Source organism: Apostichopus japonicus, chromosome 6, assembly GCF_037975245.1.
Source record: "Apostichopus japonicus isolate 1M-3 chromosome 6, ASM3797524v1, whole genome shotgun sequence".
NCBI lineage: Eukaryota > Metazoa > Echinodermata > Holothuroidea > Aspidochirotida > Stichopodidae > Apostichopus > Apostichopus japonicus.
In genome coordinates this window covers 1,486,284-1,505,106 of record NC_092566.1, presented here as the reverse complement: position 1 = coordinate 1,505,106, position 18,823 = coordinate 1,486,284, and the positions used below count along the sequence as shown (strand labels likewise).

At 36.3% G+C, this 18,823-nt stretch overlaps 1 protein-coding gene across 2 annotated transcripts in view; it reads left to right on the top strand.

Moving 5' to 3' along the window:
* The window catches only part of LOC139968609 (paired box protein Pax-2-like), an 85,024-nt gene extending 66,684 nt beyond the window's left edge, over positions 1 to 18,340 (top strand). For both annotated transcript variants that reach the window (XM_071972777.1, XM_071972776.1), the window contains 5 exons: positions 11,044 to 11,219; positions 12,015 to 12,102; positions 13,771 to 13,875; positions 14,774 to 14,899; positions 15,361 to 18,340. In XM_071972777.1, coding sequence (XP_071828878.1) covers positions 11,044 to 11,219; positions 12,015 to 12,102; positions 13,771 to 13,875; positions 14,774 to 14,899; positions 15,361 to 15,482 — 617 coding nt within the window. In that variant the 3' untranslated portion in view covers positions 15,483 to 18,340. The remainder of the gene's footprint in view (positions 1 to 11,043; positions 11,220 to 12,014; positions 12,103 to 13,770; positions 13,876 to 14,773; positions 14,900 to 15,360) is intronic.
* Positions 18,341 to 18,823: the final 483 nt, after the last annotated feature.

Here is an 18,823-nt window from a genome sequence, read left to right as displayed (position 1 = left end):
ATACAGATATGTAAATTAAATTGGAAAATCAACGTTCTAGAGATGGACGGATAATGATGTCATACAATTTAAAAACGTGTTGTTGTTGTTGTCGTCGTATATCTATTAGGATATAATTTCTAGTTTAATATTACAACAGTTAAAGAGAAAATAAAGTTCTTTAAAGTTTCAATGATAAGCGTCTGCTCTTTGGTGGCATACAATTAAGTATTCTTATGCGACAATGCCCCCCCCCCTCACCCTACCCACCCACCCTCTGCCTCCTAATGAATAGGTAACGTCATAAACCTTAAAGCAAAGTTCAGAGGTGGATCCAGCATTTTATAAAAGAGGAGTGTGGCCATGGGGTCGTTCAAGCCGACTGGCCATGTAGGTCTCACCAAGAACAAAATTGGACGTCAGATGGTGAGTTCTGAGGAATATTTAGATTAAATTAATTCTATAATTAGGTTTCATCGCAAGGTTGTTGCAATAACTACTTTAGTGTAAGGTTGACAGAAGGTATTCATTCCCACATCCCCTTTAGATCTGAGCTTCGTGGCCCGGGAGTGGTCTATAATGCTTCCTCGATTTAATTTAACAAGAGAAATTCTTCGAATGAAGTTTTCCCCTGAATGAGGATGGATGACTTTTTCAGTGAAGCTTAATTCTTCTTCTTCGTATTTATACATACACACACACACACACAGAGTTCTTCTTAATTGACATAAAGTCCTACCAACTTCCCCCTTCTTCCCCTTTGTGTGTGTGGGTTGTATTTATTTTCCTGTTTCATTTAGCAGTTAATACGTAAAGACTATATAAATTTCATCAACGCAGTATACAGTTCATGTACACAAATGAGTCATATCTTTAATTGTTTATGTTGTAATAAGCTGAAAGAAAAAAAAGTTTCTGTCACATAAGTCGTTTCTATGCCGTAAATGAGATACACGTATAAATTATATTTGACGTAGTAATTGTTATCATAAAACCACAATGAAACAAGGACTCGTATCCATGACAACTAACCAATAATATTTCTCCGAAAAACTGGCAGTTTTAATAGACTATTGCACAGAATAATCAATTCAATCAAGATTTAATGCTCAATAAACACAATTTGATATACAAGCAACAAAATATGTAAATAAGGAAAAATCACAAAGAATATTATATATAAAAATCATGGGAAATGCCTTGTAAGGTGAGACGCAGTGATCGGTAACTAGTGTTACTTTTCTCCGCCATTTAACTCGGCACCGGTAGTACGGCATTTGTTTGCATGGAAAGCGCAAAAAAACAACATCCCTTCGGTCTCCGTGATGATACAGGTCTAGTATGTATTACATATACACATCAGACAGAATCTTACAAGGTGTAAAAGTAGCGAGTTGATTTGCATGCGAGGTTTGTCCTCAAGGGGGCTGACAAATAACTGAGTCACTGAAACTTCAGTGATAATGTGAAATTCATATGCTAGGAGCGTGCCGTACAATCTGATGGGTGCTCCATATGGACTCTGCCAAACAGCTCATTACAACTCAAACTGCGTTTTCCGCGTGTAAATATTGTATCGGTGTGCCGAGAGCAGCCGTCCTCGCCCGATAAGACTGTATACATGTTGCGGCGGAGAAGTGTCAAAAGCACGTTCCGCCTCTCTTGTAAAAACTTGTAAAAGGTCCCACTGTAAATTCTCCGCCGGACTTGAGTTTTCACAGCCTTCGAAGGGAAGCGTTGCAGAAAAACCGACAATTTTTCGGGCGCTGCACAGCTAGAAATGTCACGGTTTATGGCGGGAAAAAAAGGAATATAAAAGTCAATCACTTCGACGAAGACGCACTTTACAATCAGCTGTAGCTGTGTATGTAGCAGCCTACGTGCGATGAGTAAGCGTAGCCTACCGTTATGAATTGATATAGGTTTTACATAGTAAGAAAGACTGAATACAAATGTTGTTGTTTTCGCAACGTCTATTATGTTGATGCAATGCTGACAACAACCCCAAACCAATCATTGATAAACTTACTAAAATAATGGATGTTGACACATATGACAATATCTGATAATATAAACTAATGTTTCATCTAAATGTTAAACAAACCGAAATTGGAAGAAGATAATTTTTTTTATGAACTTTTTGCTTGAAATGTGTTTCCCTAAGTTCTTGATGAGAAAATTTTTTATGCGAGTAGTGGTAGAGATTGTTATTTAGATAGGCGTTAACTGAGATCGATCATAACATATAGGCCAATATTGAGAGATCGATATTGGATAATCGGTATTTACATATCGATATTTATAGGGATAGTAACACTGATATCGATGCTAATACTAATGATGTTCTAGTTATGTCGATGTCGGTATATCGATACTGATAGATCAATATTCATAGCGATATTAACACTGATATTGATATTGGTAAAACGATAATGACTACCGATATTGATTATGATATTGATTATTACTAGTGTGGGTATTAATAGTGTCACTGATATCGAAAGTGATTTTGATATATTATTATGTTTAATTAATATAATATTTCTTCCCATGCAGTCCACAGTTTGTTAATCAACAACAGCAGCGATATATGTAAATAACTTGTTGATGTCGATACCGGTAAAACGAGCAATAATGATACTGATATTAATACTAAGGTATTGATACTGATATTGACAATGATACTAATATTTATAGTGACACTGACATTGATACTGATATATTAAGGTATGATTTACATTAATTTCTAAAGATTATAAATAAATACTACAACAGAAAACACTACGTTTGCAAAAATAATTCTCAAAAATGAAACGAAATTACAAAGAAATAGATCCATCCGTGTTCGCAGAAATTTATGAAGCTGTGATGGTACCAAACAAGAGCGTACGTATATGCATCTCTACTGCGTTCAAAAATTCGGCCTCATCAGCATAAAAGCAGTAACAATGTAAAAAGGCCTTGAACGAACACTGTAGCCTATTGACATTGAGTTCATGCATGCCGCCTGTAGTTACACACAACACATGCATATAGTTTAGTATATACATATATATATATATATATATATATATATATATATATATATATATATATATATATATATATATATATATATTTATATATATATATCGTTTTACTTCTTTGAAGCTTATAATATCCTAACAGATGGGAAACTTGTTGGAGTAAAAAAAAAAAGTCTTTATGAAACACTCTCGTTCTTTTATCTAAAATAAATTGCATTTATGCTGTCTTGTTGATCAATTTCACGACCTCTATTGTTTTCTCGGGTTTTGTAAAGGGAGAACAATAGAATCGTAGCGAGGTTGACACGATACTGTTTATAATCTACTTTGCCCATGTCGCCTTTGATCACGTCGATCGCCCGCCTTTGTTTCGACGATGGAATCCAAGTCTACGCCCGCTGTTAGCCCGAGGCGGTCCCGATTAGTCTCACAAATGTTATCTTTTCGGTAGTTGACCGTTTTGCGGAGGCACTAATGGAAACATGTTACCAAATTGACCCAAATTGTGTTTGCAAACGTTCATCGAGACACGACCTTAACGCGACCTTAAGAAATGTCTCGGGGATAGAAAGGAGACGGTGGTGTCGATCATGTGTAGGATATGTTTCCTTCTTCTAGGATGGACCGAAACGAGAGAAGAATTGTAGTTTTGTTAAAAAGTCAAAAGTAAAGTTGTTTATCTGTATCTCACACCGGGATTACTTCACATTAGAATTCCCCCCCCCCCCCCACCCATTAAGAACAGGGAGTTGTTAGAAGAACAACAGAACAGATGTCCGCTCAGCAGAGGCTTTATCAGTCTAGATGATATTAGCTTGTCGATAAGGCGGTGAAAGTCAATTTATATTTACCCAGCTGTATATGCAATAAGCCATTACAGGAGTTTTGTACGTCTTGTAAGATTTAAGGCTTATAATGGAGTTGACATTTTTTTCTTCATAGTGTCTTTTTTAGAATGTTGTGGGGGTAGTCATAACAACTGAAGAGCAAAATGTCAAGTAATGAGTCAAAATAAGTTCAATTCTGTAAAGAAATAAAGAAAGAGAACGAACTTCATGTATTATCATTACATGAGGAATATTTACACTTGAATTGTTGCGAGTAAAATGTTTAATGTACTTTAACTTATAGCTGTTGGCTGCAGTTAATTTACTATAGTACCACTGAATAGTCACCCGAACCGAATTGTACCTTTGCTTATAATAGCGTTTTCGACTTGAATATATTGCGCATTTATATGCATCTGTGTTATTACATGATAACACGTGTTATGCTAGAGGCACATTTTATTGCGGCCTGTGTTAAAAAAATATATAAAAATATAAAAATAAAAAATTTAAAAATATTTTATATTATATAAAAATATAAAAAATATATATATATAAAAAATAAAAAATAAAAAAAAATATATATATATATATATATATATATATATATATATATATATATAAAAATAAAAAATTTAAAAATATTTTATATTATATAAAAATATAAAAAATATATATATATAAAAAAAAAAAATAAAAAAAAAAAAAATATATATATATATATATATATATATGTATATATATATATATATATATATATATATATATATATATATATATATATATATATGTATATATATATATATATATAATACCACTACGATTTACTGTATTGTATCTTTAACATATCAAGCTCTCGCATGCGCCCAAAACATAACACATGTTAGTGTGTTATAACACCCTGGCATATAAATGCATAATATGCTACACGGTTAAGAACATATATAAGCTCACACCTTTTCGGCTTGGGTGGAATAGTACATGTAAATATGTTATACATAACTGAGTACAGAACTCGCACTTTAGTATCAGAATATCAAAATTTCCAAAGTGAAGGGTACATGAGTATAGGTATATTAGTACGAGTAGCACTATACAAGGTATCACATATGACATAACTGAGAACATAGCTCGCATTTTAACATTAGGATATCAAGGTTCTTACAATGAAAGGTACACTATGGTAATATATACGTATTTCAATAAGATTGACTAACTTCAGGCCTAGCTTAAGCTAGGTACATATCTCCTTTGTAAAATATTGTAAAATTCTCAAAACAAGGAGGGTATATCAAGGAGGACTGATACAAACTCATCTAACAAACTCTAAAATCCTGTTGGGCGGATAAAGGTCAGAAAATTACCTTATTAGGGCATCAGATAAAAGTTTGCTGGGCTTTATCAGATTATCACGAATTAGAATCGTATCGATCAGGATATATGGGCAAGGGTAACTCGAAGGACCTGTCGTTAATTCTGCGGGATATCTAGTGTAAGCTTTAATGTTGCAGGTACATTTAATAACAGTTACTATAGCATATGGTGACTCGCAACCATCTTTAGCCTTCATATTGATCAGGATACGAAATCCGAATATTTATTGTTTTCAAGTTGGTACAAATTTACATCGTATATGGACTATTGTATTGACCTTGGTTTTTATGTTGGTATTGCAGGTATATGGATGCAATAATTCCATGGTCCACACAACGTGCTCTAAACAATGTATACCCACTTAGTATAAAAAGAGTATACCGTATGTACTCAATGTATATCCACTAAGTATTATTTAGAGTACCATTTGTACTCAATGTATATCCATTAAGTATTATTTAGAGTACCATATGTACTCAATGTATATCCACTAGGTATTATTTAGAGTACCATATGTACTCAATGTATATCCACTAAGTATTATTTAGAGTACCGTATGTACTCAATGTATATCCACTAGGTATTATTTAGAGTACCATATGTACTCAATGTATATCCACTAAGTATTATTTAGAGTACCATATGTACTCAATGTATATCCATTAAGTATTATTTAGAGTACCATATGTACTCAATGTATATCCATTAAGTATTATTTAATGTACCATATGTTCTCAATGTATATCCATTAAGTATTATTTAGAGTACCGTATGTACTCAATGTATATCCACTAAGTATTATTTAGAGTACCATATGTACTCAATGTATATCCATTAAGTATTATTTAGAGTACCGTATGTACTCAATGTATATCCACTAAGTATTATTTAGAGTACCATTTGTACTCAATGTATATCCACTTAGTATAGGAACAATACCGTATGTACTCAATGTATATCCACTAAGTATTATTTAGAGTACCGTATGTACTCAATGTATATCCACTAAGTATTATTTAGAGTACCGTATGTACTCAATGTATATCCATTAAGTATTATTTAGAGTACCATATGTACTCAATGTATATCCACTAAGTATTATTTAGAGTACCGTATGTACTCAATGTATATCCATTAAGTATTATTTAGAGTACCATATGTACTCAATGTATATCCATTAAGTATTATTTAGAGTACCATATGTACTCAATGTATATCCATTAAGTATTATTTAGAGTACCATATGTACTCAATGTATATCCATTAAGTATTATTTAGAGTACCATATGTACTCAATGTATATCCATTAAGTATTATTTAGAGTACCATATGTACTCAATGTATATCCACTAGGTATTATTTAGAGTACCATATGTACTCAATGTATATTCACTAAGTATTATTTAGAGTACCATGTGTACTCAATGTTTATCCACTAAGTATTATTTAGAGTACCATATGTACTCAATGTTTATCCACTAAGTATTATTTAGAGTACCGTAAGTGCTCAATGTATATCCATTAAGTATTATTTAGAGTACCATATGTACTCAATGTATATTCACTAAGTATTATTTAGAGTACCGTAAGTACTCAATGTATATTTATTAAGTATTATTTAGAGTACAATATGTACTCAATGTAAATATACTTAGTAGAGGAAGAGTACCGTACACTATTTACTCAATGTATATCCACTTGGTATAAGAAAAGTCTGTAAACATTAGCCTATTGCTACATTACTATATAGCGTTGTACTGGACTTGGATCATTCCGACCAGGTCATCAAATACTTAAACATAATTGGATACACCTTGCTCTAACAGAGACATCAAGGGCGATGAAGAAGGGTGACGGGGGAAGTTAACTGGAATTAAAAAGTGCTCGGCACTTTTTAAAAAACTGATTTTTAAAAATTGATTTAAAATGGAGAAGGCACCGCCTTGGATTGTTCAAGTTGAATGTGGCTCCCATGTGAGGGGGGGGGGGGGGGGTCAAGAGGTTAGACGGGTCCACCGTTAGAAAACAAAACACACTTTGCTTGAGGTTTGCCTTTACCTTTGAGACACTTAGTCTGACATGTCTGTTATATTGCAGTAGCTGTCTCTGTACATGTAAACAGTAAAAAGAGAAACATTTCCCTGTATTTTATTGTCACGTGACCTGGTAAAGGTATAGAGTCTTGATGACGAGCTCCCTGGTAGATTTAAACTATGATACCCCTAGTCATCAATACACGTATATAGTACCATGCTTCTTAATATCCCTCGATCTTTCTAGTCGCGTGTGTGAGGGAATGTTGCTGATTGTTTCACGTGATTCTATAAGATCACATTCACCCTCTACATGTCAATCTGTCAGTATATCATGACGACATAAGTCGGACTATCAAAGAGAAGAGGAAACTCAGAAAACAGGCTAAAAAACCAACAAGACAAAAACAAAAGGCATGGAATGAAGGTCAAAGGTCAGGGGTCTCCTTTTCACCTAAACAGTTGCATCTCCAAATATTCGTCCTCATCATGTTTCGCAGCTCTTGACAAGCGTCCCTTTGTGGTTCCCCTAGTTAGTCGTTATGATCCCTAGTTGTCTCGGAATCAGTATATATAGTACACATTAGATCCCTTTTCGAAGGGAGGGTATGGTTACCCCTGCAAACAAACAAACAGCTCGCTGTGAAGACCGCTAGGCGACTTTGAGACGCAAGTGACCCGGGTCAGTTACCCCAAAGAATTCAAAAATCTATAACCTATATACCATCAATATAAGGTTGACATCACGGGGTCAACATACGCCCTCGTTTCGCGGTGTTGAATGTTATCGAATGAGGAAATTAACCGGTATTCTTGTCAATTGGATTTAGGTTAGAAAAGGTTTATGCAAAGCTTGTCACGAATATAACAACTCAACTTAATTTCAAGATGTTAAAGCTTTTCTTAGTGAAGTTTCTTTAGTCGATGTTTCTAAAAAGTTTATAAAATATAATATTACCTTAATTTAATTACATAAATATTACTTGTTGATTACATTTGTCGTTATACACAAGAAGAAAATAATATTAAATTATTCTCTCGTCAACTTTTGGTACTTTTCAGACTGGTAGATTGTTTTGCTTAATGACGTCATTCGGTAAACGGTGCATGACTTGGTTTGTTACTTTTACCTGGCGTGAAAAGGTCCAGCAAAGAACTTTGTCCGAAAAAAAATACGTTCGAAATATTTTGATGGTGTATAATTTCTATACCTATTATTTTATAAAAAGAGAGCCACTGTATGGTTGGAGACTATGCCTTAACGTAAACTTAAATAGATCCAAATTTACATTATTACATACGAAGACAATTTGAATGTTAAAACTTGTACCCACCCCCCCCCCACACCCCACACCCCCACCCCAAAAAACTCACACGCACATATTGTATTTGGGTTAGCTCTACTATTATGTAGGTTACACTCATCACAAATTGCTAATGTTGTTAATAAATATCGCAGAAAATGTCTCAAAAATTAAACAAAGGTCTAACTTAATGATGGCAATCAATAATACATTTGAACAACTGCAGCTTTGAATGTTAAGGGGTGGGGTGGGGTGGGAAGGGGGCGTCGTGTATCTTTCATATTCCATGAAACTCTTCAACAGTAAGACGAACCTCCATCTTTAAGAACCAACATTTTAGCAAGAGAATCGAAGGATACAAGTTGCATGTAAATAACTCCTTCCCGTTTGTTTTATCTCCTCTCCCTTGTTTTTGGTTTATTAATTCTATTCTTTCTCAGTGGTGTATATTAATCATCGATTGAATGCACAAAATACTACTCATTCATCTTTGTAGATCGGAAAAAAAGATCTCGAAACGACCGTACTGTTGAACTAGAAATACCTGCAAAGAATTAAAGTAACATGTTTTTGATAAGACAGCATAAACTTGTACATATTAAGCTTAAAGATGGCAAGTACCCCTTCAGTTCAGTTCTCGGTGCCAAACCTCTTTGTGATGAGAACTGGTTTCCAATAAAGGATGAACAGTTGATGTATAGCCTACGTTCAAAGACATTTGTCTTGCATTCCTTGAAACGTTCTCTTAACATTAATAACCTGACGAAATGAAGTTTTACACTGAGCGCATTAAAATGTAAAAGATGAGGTCAAAATATTGATGTCTCCTTCTATCTATATTAGTGTTTTAATTGGACACTTGTATACTTTGTGGTTAATCTTAGCCTTTAGTGTCACTATATAATTAAAGCTTTTCTAGTAGTTTAATATATAAGCACTAAAAGCGCCTTTTGTTTCTCGACCGCACTACCAACATTAATTAAGTGCTGTAAATCCAAGCGATACACCCCCGTATTGGCCGTCAATTGTTTTTACAAACTGGCATAGTGATAAGCTGAACTTCCTGTGTGCTAATAGTCTTAGCACATGGGGCGGAAGATGTACCAGCTTCCTCTGTTGCTCCGTCCTACTTAAAAACTCAAAAAAACCTTTAATCGCCTTTATGCTTTTAATGTTAAGCGATTGAGTGAGACTATATTCGATCTTCTAGTTCTTTGTTAGAGAATTTTGTTTTCACCTTCCTCGTCCTTGCAACAACAATTTTTTGTTTTTCGTAACCAATCTTGCGAGAATCGGGAGTAATTAAAAAATAGTGAATTTTTAGCAGATACAAAGGCATAGGTAATGAACTTTCCATGGCTACGTCGGCCCTGAACTTCACCAACATCTATCCATTATGATGTTATGAAAAATGCCTGTCTGGGATAGCTATCGGCGAATTAATTTCGCTGAAACAAAGGATTGCATAGATTTCAGTGTATTGTCTATGGTATATCAATGTAATTATTGGAAACACTTGATGAAAAATATAAAATAAGAACAACAACAACAATAATAATAATAATAATAACAACAGTTATAATAATAATGCAATGTACAGGTTTACTTGTGAATTAAATTGATAATCTAGCTTTTATTTCAATTCCCCTCTTGGGGTGGGTATCGAGGGTAAGGGTGACGTCATGTGGTGAGCTGTGAGGCATATCCAAGGGTAAAGTTCAACATTTTGGGAGCATCAATCAGAGCGTGTAATACTTCATTAATATGCACGTCATGTGCTTTACGATTTAATCGCACGCAGGATGGGTCTTGCACTTTTCCACGGATGCTGATATGGACATTTTCATTTTTCTAGTGATAGAAACAACTGAGTCCTTTGGACGTAAGACCTAACCGCGTAACGTCGCCTTACGAAGACATTCTAATTCTTCAATGACTTCGAAATTGGTGTTGTGATGGCGCGCTAACTTAATTGTATGTCGGGAGGCATTTTCAAGTGGTAGTATAGCGCCGCCTATTTAATCAAAAAATGCTTTCATTGGTTTTGTGATATCCAACTTGTCTGACATTTATTTATTTCTCCCTCTCTAACTATTAATTATCCGCATTTGATCGTTGCTTGACACAAGTCTTGTATTAATTACCGAAGCCTTGACCGGTAACATTATACCGGTTAATGGAACTAAACAAAGAACATAATATAATTTTATCTTGACACATTGAACACTTCATTCGATGGTATCAGCTCCTTTTACCCATTACCCCTCCTTCCTCAGTCATCAACTTCCTCCCATACCCTTACCGTTCACCCATCATCTTCCACTGAATACCACTAGCCCACATCCCTGCACCCCTCCCCCCCCCCCCACCCTCCACCTTCACCGCTCTGAAAACATTATTTGTCTCTGCCATTTGTTTTGTGATATTGTGGTCATAACTTTCATCCGTTTTGTGAAATCAATTAAGGTTTCATAATTGTCTGTGTTCTTTTGCTATGCAGATTGCAACATCACCCCACATGAAAGAGGATCGACCATAGCCGAAGACGAAGCTAGGAAAATGATGCGCGCAAATAGAGCGACCTTTTCACCTCATCAAATAGAAGCAATGGAGAAGGCCTTTGATCGATCACACTACCCGGATGTTTACCTACGCGACGACGTACATGCATCAGAGGTATTTATTGGTTTTAAGTTGTACGCCCAGTTATCGGACATGCCATAGACTCCAAGACATCATGTGACGGAAGGGAACGGCATGGGACGGGGCGGGGGGGGGGGGGTAATGGTATGGGAAAGAAAAGGACGGGATGGGGTGGGGGGACTACAATGAAATGGGATGGATTCTAAGGTATACGAAGAAATGAGACAGGGTGGGACGGAACTGCCTGGATGGGGAGAATTGGGACGGAAAGGGACGGAATGGGCCGGCATGAGCTGGGAGGAGACGGGCCGGATTGTAAGTTATCCGACGAAGGAGGCATGGTTCAGTTGAGGTATTGTAAGCACCAAGAACCTGTTACATGCAAGTTCGGCGTGAATTTTCGTTTGTGGTCAACTCCATATTTTAGGCAAATGCAAAGAAAAGTTATCCTCAGTTGTTTTGTTGAGTATGAAGTGCGTGTAATGGGACGGGGTGAGGGTGAGGGTGAGGGTGAGGGTGGGGAGGGGACTTCAAATCGTGACATTTATATCGGAATTGTTGCTTTGTGTTATAATCCGTTTGAACCCCTTCTTTCGCTTCCATATGTAGTTAGTTTTGTGTGGATTATAAACAGCGCCATCTTTTTTACAGATTGGCTTCACGCCCCTTTTTCGTCTTTCATATGATTTGTCGCAAAAGAGGCAACCCCTCCCAAACCCCCGCACCCACTTTTTTAATAACAATAATCTTTAATTTTCATAAACGTATCATCCACGTTAGTTGAATACAAGCTCGTTCTCATGATTTTTGTATCTATTCTTTTCTCAGGGAAATGGCTTACCACTTGCTAACAATTACCACCAGCCTTCAGATGTCAATTCCAGTAACAATGTGGTCACATCCGGGTACCAAGCAGGTGTGTAATTCCTTCATTATGGTTATCGTTTAGCTACAATCATTGTCGGTTCTTGTTGACTTTGTCGAGGTCAGCTCAGATGTAGAAATGGTTCTTTTGTGCGACGGTTTTTAACATTTTGCGGAAATGTTAGTAAACGTTTCAATGGCCCGTTCACCTCTGTTCGCTGAAAACAATAGCAATAGAATTTCTTAAATATTTATAGGGTTCGTTCATTCAGTGAGAGAGAGGGGGTGGGTGTGTGGTTATATTGGTTATAATATCCTGTTTGTGACTCACCTCTTTGAGCACAGTGATAAAATGACTGCCCTATAGCTTGGGAACTTATTCTCACCCCTCCCTTCCCTCCCTCCCCTTCCACACCACCACCCTCCCGATTTGTCAGTAGTTCTGGTTATCTGACGTATCTGACAAGGTTGCAAATAACAATGTTTTGGTTCACCTATTAAAATTTTAATTCAAAAATAAAGTTCGCATTTTGCTGGCATCGCCAGTATCAGTGATACAACATTAAATTTTCTTAATATGACAATAACATCAAGTTACGTTTATTTCCTTTACCAGTTCACTGATCAAGAATCAAATTAATTAAGAAGGAAATGGTGATATCCCCCCCTCTCCCCCTCCACCTCTAAATTAGTCGACAGATTAATCTTGCATTGTAATAATTATCCTATAAATCAGTGTTGCACATCACTGTAAAATCAGACGAGTATTGTGCGCTAGCATCCGTTTGTCGGAAGCTGAAACAAGAAAGGGCGTTTCTGGTCATCGGCGCTCGATAACAGCGTATTATTATTATTATTAGTGGCTGCAAAGTTGATGTACGGCGCTCGATATTACTAAGTGCATGTGTGAAAACTATAAGAGCTATGTCCTAAGTGATCTCATAGCCGTGGGTCTATTAGTTTTAGATTTGTAAGGGATTCAGTCTCAATCACTTTTGTCTTTTAGATTAAATTAAGTATGTCAAGCATGCCTTTATAATGTGCATTGATTGTATCATTGAATATTAACTGACATTAACGGATATTAAAGGATATTATCAAATTCATGATATATTCATATAGGTATATGATATCATAAAATCAATGGACAACGGTAGAAATGTCTGAGGAGAGGGGGTGGAGAGGGGTCGGTGTGGTTTGTGCGATAGGTGGATATATTCCCGGGTCCAGGGTCGATAAGGGTGACGGGGAAATATGGGATAAATACTAATGTTTTTTTCATGTTCATAACATACGTTTAAGGAGGGAAAAGGAAAATTTCGGAAAGGGTGCACGGTGGTTATATTGTCCCCGGAGCCCGACCTGCCACTGACGGCGGGAATTTGTGATGTGATGCTTTCCTTAAAAGAACTTGGATAAAACGGCCACATCTCCCAACTGCATGGCACGTGTCAGAAATATTAGAGGGCGCACTTCAATTACCATTGAATGCAGTACAGCATTGTAATAACGTCAGCTACAATGAGTATCGCAGTTACGCGGCCTATATTTCTACGGTCGTAGATTATTAACGTTAAAAACTCATGCGTTTTTTCTACATAGAAGAAGCGCGTATTTAGTATATATTTGCTTACTTATTATTATTATTATTATTATGTTATTAATATTTGTTTACTTATTGTTACTGTTACTGTAATGTTCCTTTCTTTCCTCTCACTAGGAAGCTTAGCCGCTGTGAGTAACATAAAAAGCGAGAGTGCCTATAACATCATCCCAGCCCATACGCAATTTCCTACCACCGCGACTTCCTTCACACAATACTCTGGTGAGTAAAGCTAGAATCTCTCTTACTATGTGCGTAATTCTGTCCTCCAAATTATTTCCATTTCTCGATAGGCTGGTGCTCCCCTCTGATCGAGTAAGACCATTCTTCCCCACCCTCTCTCCATCCCCTCCGCTCCTCCTCCTTCACTAGCCACCTTTCGATTGAAATAATACGAAACAAGAGATTCCCCCCAACAGACTTAGTTACTTTTCGAATTGAAATATTAATCAATACTGCCATAAGTAAGGTAGATGGCCGAATCTTTTCACCGATACTCACTCTTACAATTATCATGTACCATCTCAACACATCAATATTTAATGGTCATATGTTTAATCCTTAGTATCTCAGCAGAACATGAATGTCTGAGATATTCAGGAAAGTTCTTTTTATGTAGGAAACATTTAGCAAAGTTAGCGTGATGATATTAAATGTAAATACAGATTAGTGGACGTACAAAGGCGTCATTCTAACCTTACTAACATGTTTATCAATAAAATGGTTAATTCATGAATTAAATTCTTACAGGATCTTTGTTTTCCCTGTAGATGTATTGTTATTTGAATGTCATGACGTCACTAAATATTTCCTTGAATTTCAAAGGTTCATTCGAAAGTGCATTTGTATAGCTGCACACCATTACATACCCTGAACTGCAGCTTGCAACGTTACATCATAGTTAGTATAATAACTATGGTTACATGCATGAAAACTGAATGTCCTGGTAACTGTAGAGGTCAGAGGTTAAAAAAAAAAAGCTCAATTAAAGCAGAACAAAATATTACTGCAAAACACAAACACAGTATCCACTTTGGATGAAACTTTACAAATTTATTCAGTTATTGCAGACTTTTAACCTTGAATTTTCTTGTATTTATATGTCGTTGCTTGTACACAGGTCAGGGGAGAGATGTTCCACGACCTTACACCACCCAAAGTCAAACGAATTTTCCATCTGCTGCGAGTCTTGTGCCACCAATTGTTTTACCACCTACCAGTACCACTTACTCGGGGTCTCGAGAAGGTAAGCAAGTCCCGACATGTCCGAAAGTTGAGAAGGGTGACCACAAATTAGCTTGTACCTACAGAGCAAATGCAAAGTACTGAACTTGTTCACTTGTCTGTTTAAAACCAGGACTATAAATTACGAAAATCATGCATGTTTTTTTTCAAACGAGGATGGAAGTCGTGCCTGCCATCCCCTCCTCTCCTCTCTCCTCTCCACCCTCTCTTCCTCTCTCCTCCCCTCTCCTCCCCCTCTCCTACCCTCTCCTCCCCTCTCCTCCCCCTCTCCTCCCCCTCTCCTCCCCCTCTCCTCCCCCTCTCCTCCCCTCTCCTCTCCTCTTGTGCGAATTGGTTGCTATATGTCTATTAGTATATACGGTAAAATCAATGTACGTAGACGTTGATGATTAAAAGTATAAAACTTTGAATGGATATTTATTATAAATATTTAATTTCTCTTCTTTTCTTGTCTGTTTGTAGGTGATTACGGTGCCCAGTTTTCCAGTATGCAGTATAACCCACATTCACAGTTCTCGGCAGTACCAACAGGTTACAACGACTGGCAGCGATTTAGCTCACCGCAATCATTGATCTCTAAGTAGCCAAATAAATGAAATGAATATTGGCCAAGAAACAATGACGTCACTATACGTCACTACGAAGAAAAGTATGTAAGAAACGCGGAAAAAACTGTTCGCGCCACTTCTTTCCTGACTTCGAAGAAGACTGCAGTAATTTCGTTACTTTTTGAAATACCGAACGTAGGCAATAAACCAATCATTTCCACAGTCACCCCCCCGGCCTTTCCCCTGTCCCTCCCCTGACAACTTTTTATCTCGCATTGCTACAAGTTATACATTTGGCTGTGACAAACCGCAGTACTAACCTCCAATATTTGAGACACAAATTTGTGTAAGGAAGATATTTTGGGCAGTTTTGGAATCGGTGATCACAATTTCTTTAACAGTAAATACTGTAAGATACCGTATACATAGGACGACACCTGACGACACCAGAAAGATAACTGTTTTTGTGCACAAAATTTGCTCGGAGAAGTTACACAATCTGATGTACCGTATGTAAATTATCAAAATGACGTCACTGATGTGCTCATTTGCATATGGGCGTGCACCCTGCAGTGTATTCAAAGTGCAAACACCGGTGGAGTAGGGGAATCAAAGTCTAATCATAATCTCAAAGCATTTGTTTTGATCAACGTGCTTGATAATCTGTTCATGATCTTACTCGCCATATATTAGAATCCAGATATTTTTTAAGTAAAATATTCTTTCAGAACAACAGAAACTGCATCGAGTATAAAATTAACATGATCGTACACGTCACAAATCCGGACGGTCAGTGGGATATACCTTAGAGTGGGACCAGGTTTCCATGGTGACGTATCGTCAACATTTTTCATTCACAATCTATCTCTTTGGACTTAAAATGTTCACTAAAAGTGACAACATTAATTTCATCTTTAACGGTACTCACTTTTTTTTCTAAAATTATTGTTTTTTCTCTAGCACTATTTTATACAAACATATTAAACGTCACCATCAAGGTGTCCTTGGACATTTAAGCCAAGGTTTTTAATAATTGTGTGGACTTTCCCTTCATGATTTCATTTCTTTGTTGGCAACAAAAACAAGACCTTTTAAATCTAAGCTGTTAAGTTTCCTCAGGGAAATAGCTTTCTTTTTCTTCACGAAAGTAAGTTGAAAAGGTAAAGGCCTATAGGTCTAAATGTAAACTAGTATATCCTATTCTTCTATACTATGGCCCTATGGACTTTAAAAACGCCGGTCTACCTCAAAGTGAATTCGACAGCAGATGAAAATTGTTTCAAAAACTTAAGTTTACTACATCACTGTCATAGAAACATTCTTCGTTTTTATCTCGTGCAATATTCGAAATCGAAAAAACCGATTTGTTTTGAAGGTATTTTTTTTTTGGATTCCCTATCTTTGATATTACAATCCATATATAACAAGGATATTGACAATATAAGGGGTTTTCTGTTTTTTTTTTTCTCTTGTCATTTTGTCCTAGATCTTTCTCTATGGTCAGTTTTTTTTTCTTAAATTTATTTTGAGTTTAACATTTGTACATAAATAGGTTAAGGGATAATTTAATCATGCCAGCTTTTTTTAATATTCATATCCATTTGTGTCTATGACTAGGACCCATTTTTATCAATTTCTTTATTCCAATCATCGCTAACCTGGAATCGGAGACAATACTGTATTCAATTGTATATGTTTTGTATATCAGCAGTTCTTGTTAACCTTTTTTTTGCCTGAGGGAGGGGGGGGGGAAGGTAAATTTAGGTCTGTTTTGATGTATCAGTTTGATGACGTTGGCAAAGTCTGCAGAATTTACTCATAATTCATAATTTAACAATAATTCCCTCTTCAGGGGTATCCGACCGTTAAACGTATATACAAGTCAACAAGACGGCTTGTGTGACGTCATGTATCATCGTTTGCAAGGACTGTAGTACATAAATCCGTTTGCCAGGGTCCATATCGTGTATACGTGTGTGTGTGTCGTATTTGGGGTCGGTGTTAGTTCTACCAACAAAAGCTGAGTATAAAAGGCAACCTTTTGTGTGTGAATTAATGGGGCCGACATACGATTCACATAACGCATGTATAGTATGGAATTATCAACTGCTTATTATGCATAAAAAGTCCATGTGGACTGTAACTTCACAGACCAAATAGTTTGTAACAAACTCTCGATAGGCGATTATGTAAATCTTGTCAAAACACTCGCGAGATTGGGAGAGAGGGAGGGAGGGGGTGTGGTGAAGGAAGGGAGGGGGCGAAATGAGGATTGCAACATTTTTTCTGAGTTAGGCCTGATTGGAAAATGCAGAGATGAACGTGGTGTAGCTTTGCAATAATATACTCTTGATTCAACTTCGCAACGGTCTCCTTTCGTCACAAAGTGTCTTATACCTTCCCACGTTATAGCACAGGCTATGGTCATGTTTTTACTCACTGTTCAAAGAAAGGAATCGCCACCAACTAAGAAATGGATAACTGAGTTAGGAGAATACAGTGTTTTGTATTATCGTGAGGTCACTGGATAGAATCCAGTTTTAACCAAAAGTTACTTTAATTAATCTTCTCAAAATGTGTTTTTTCATGAAATTTCAGTCCAGTTTCGTCATTGCTCATTCGCTTCTTCTTTTTTTTTTATACTAAATCGACATGAGCTTGGTCCATATACTATTATCGTCAAACAACGTAACCGGGGACCGGAATGGGAGGGGAGGACAGCAGGGGCGAATAGGTGAAGGAAGTTTTCCAAAAGTTTCCCAATGGGAACAGATAAAAAATACATAGTTATGAACGCATATATAGTTACGGTAAAAGTATGGCGTTATTTTGATTTTAAGTTTATTTGTGTTTTGTGTTCGGTATATATTTTACAAACATTAATTCCTGTTTCTCACAAATTTGTGCATAAACCAACGCATTTTCAAGACTTTTTCTGTTAGATTTAATCATAATGTAAACACTGATATATATATTTTGATGATCTTACCATATTTCATTACTTCGCCGAGTTCGTTTTCCAAGGGTGTTATTTTATGCGTGCATTTTCCTGGTATGCCGAGGAACACAGTATTTACGTTACAATTACGTGTCACAAGCAAGACATACATACACCTCATATTGTATACCTTCTTAACGTTGAATGTATTTCCATATATGCCAAATACGAATATACTTTGCACTGTCCTTCAAAATAATGGATAGAAATATAACCTGGTTATAGGTTCTACTTAACTGAAACAAACAACATCCCTGCGTCTATATCATTCGCATTGCTGTCAATGTCACCACCTAGAGCATGCCGGGAAATAAAACAAAAAACATTCGTTACTTGTGGTAAGTGAAACAAACACTTAAAGCAAAGTTACACAGGTTGG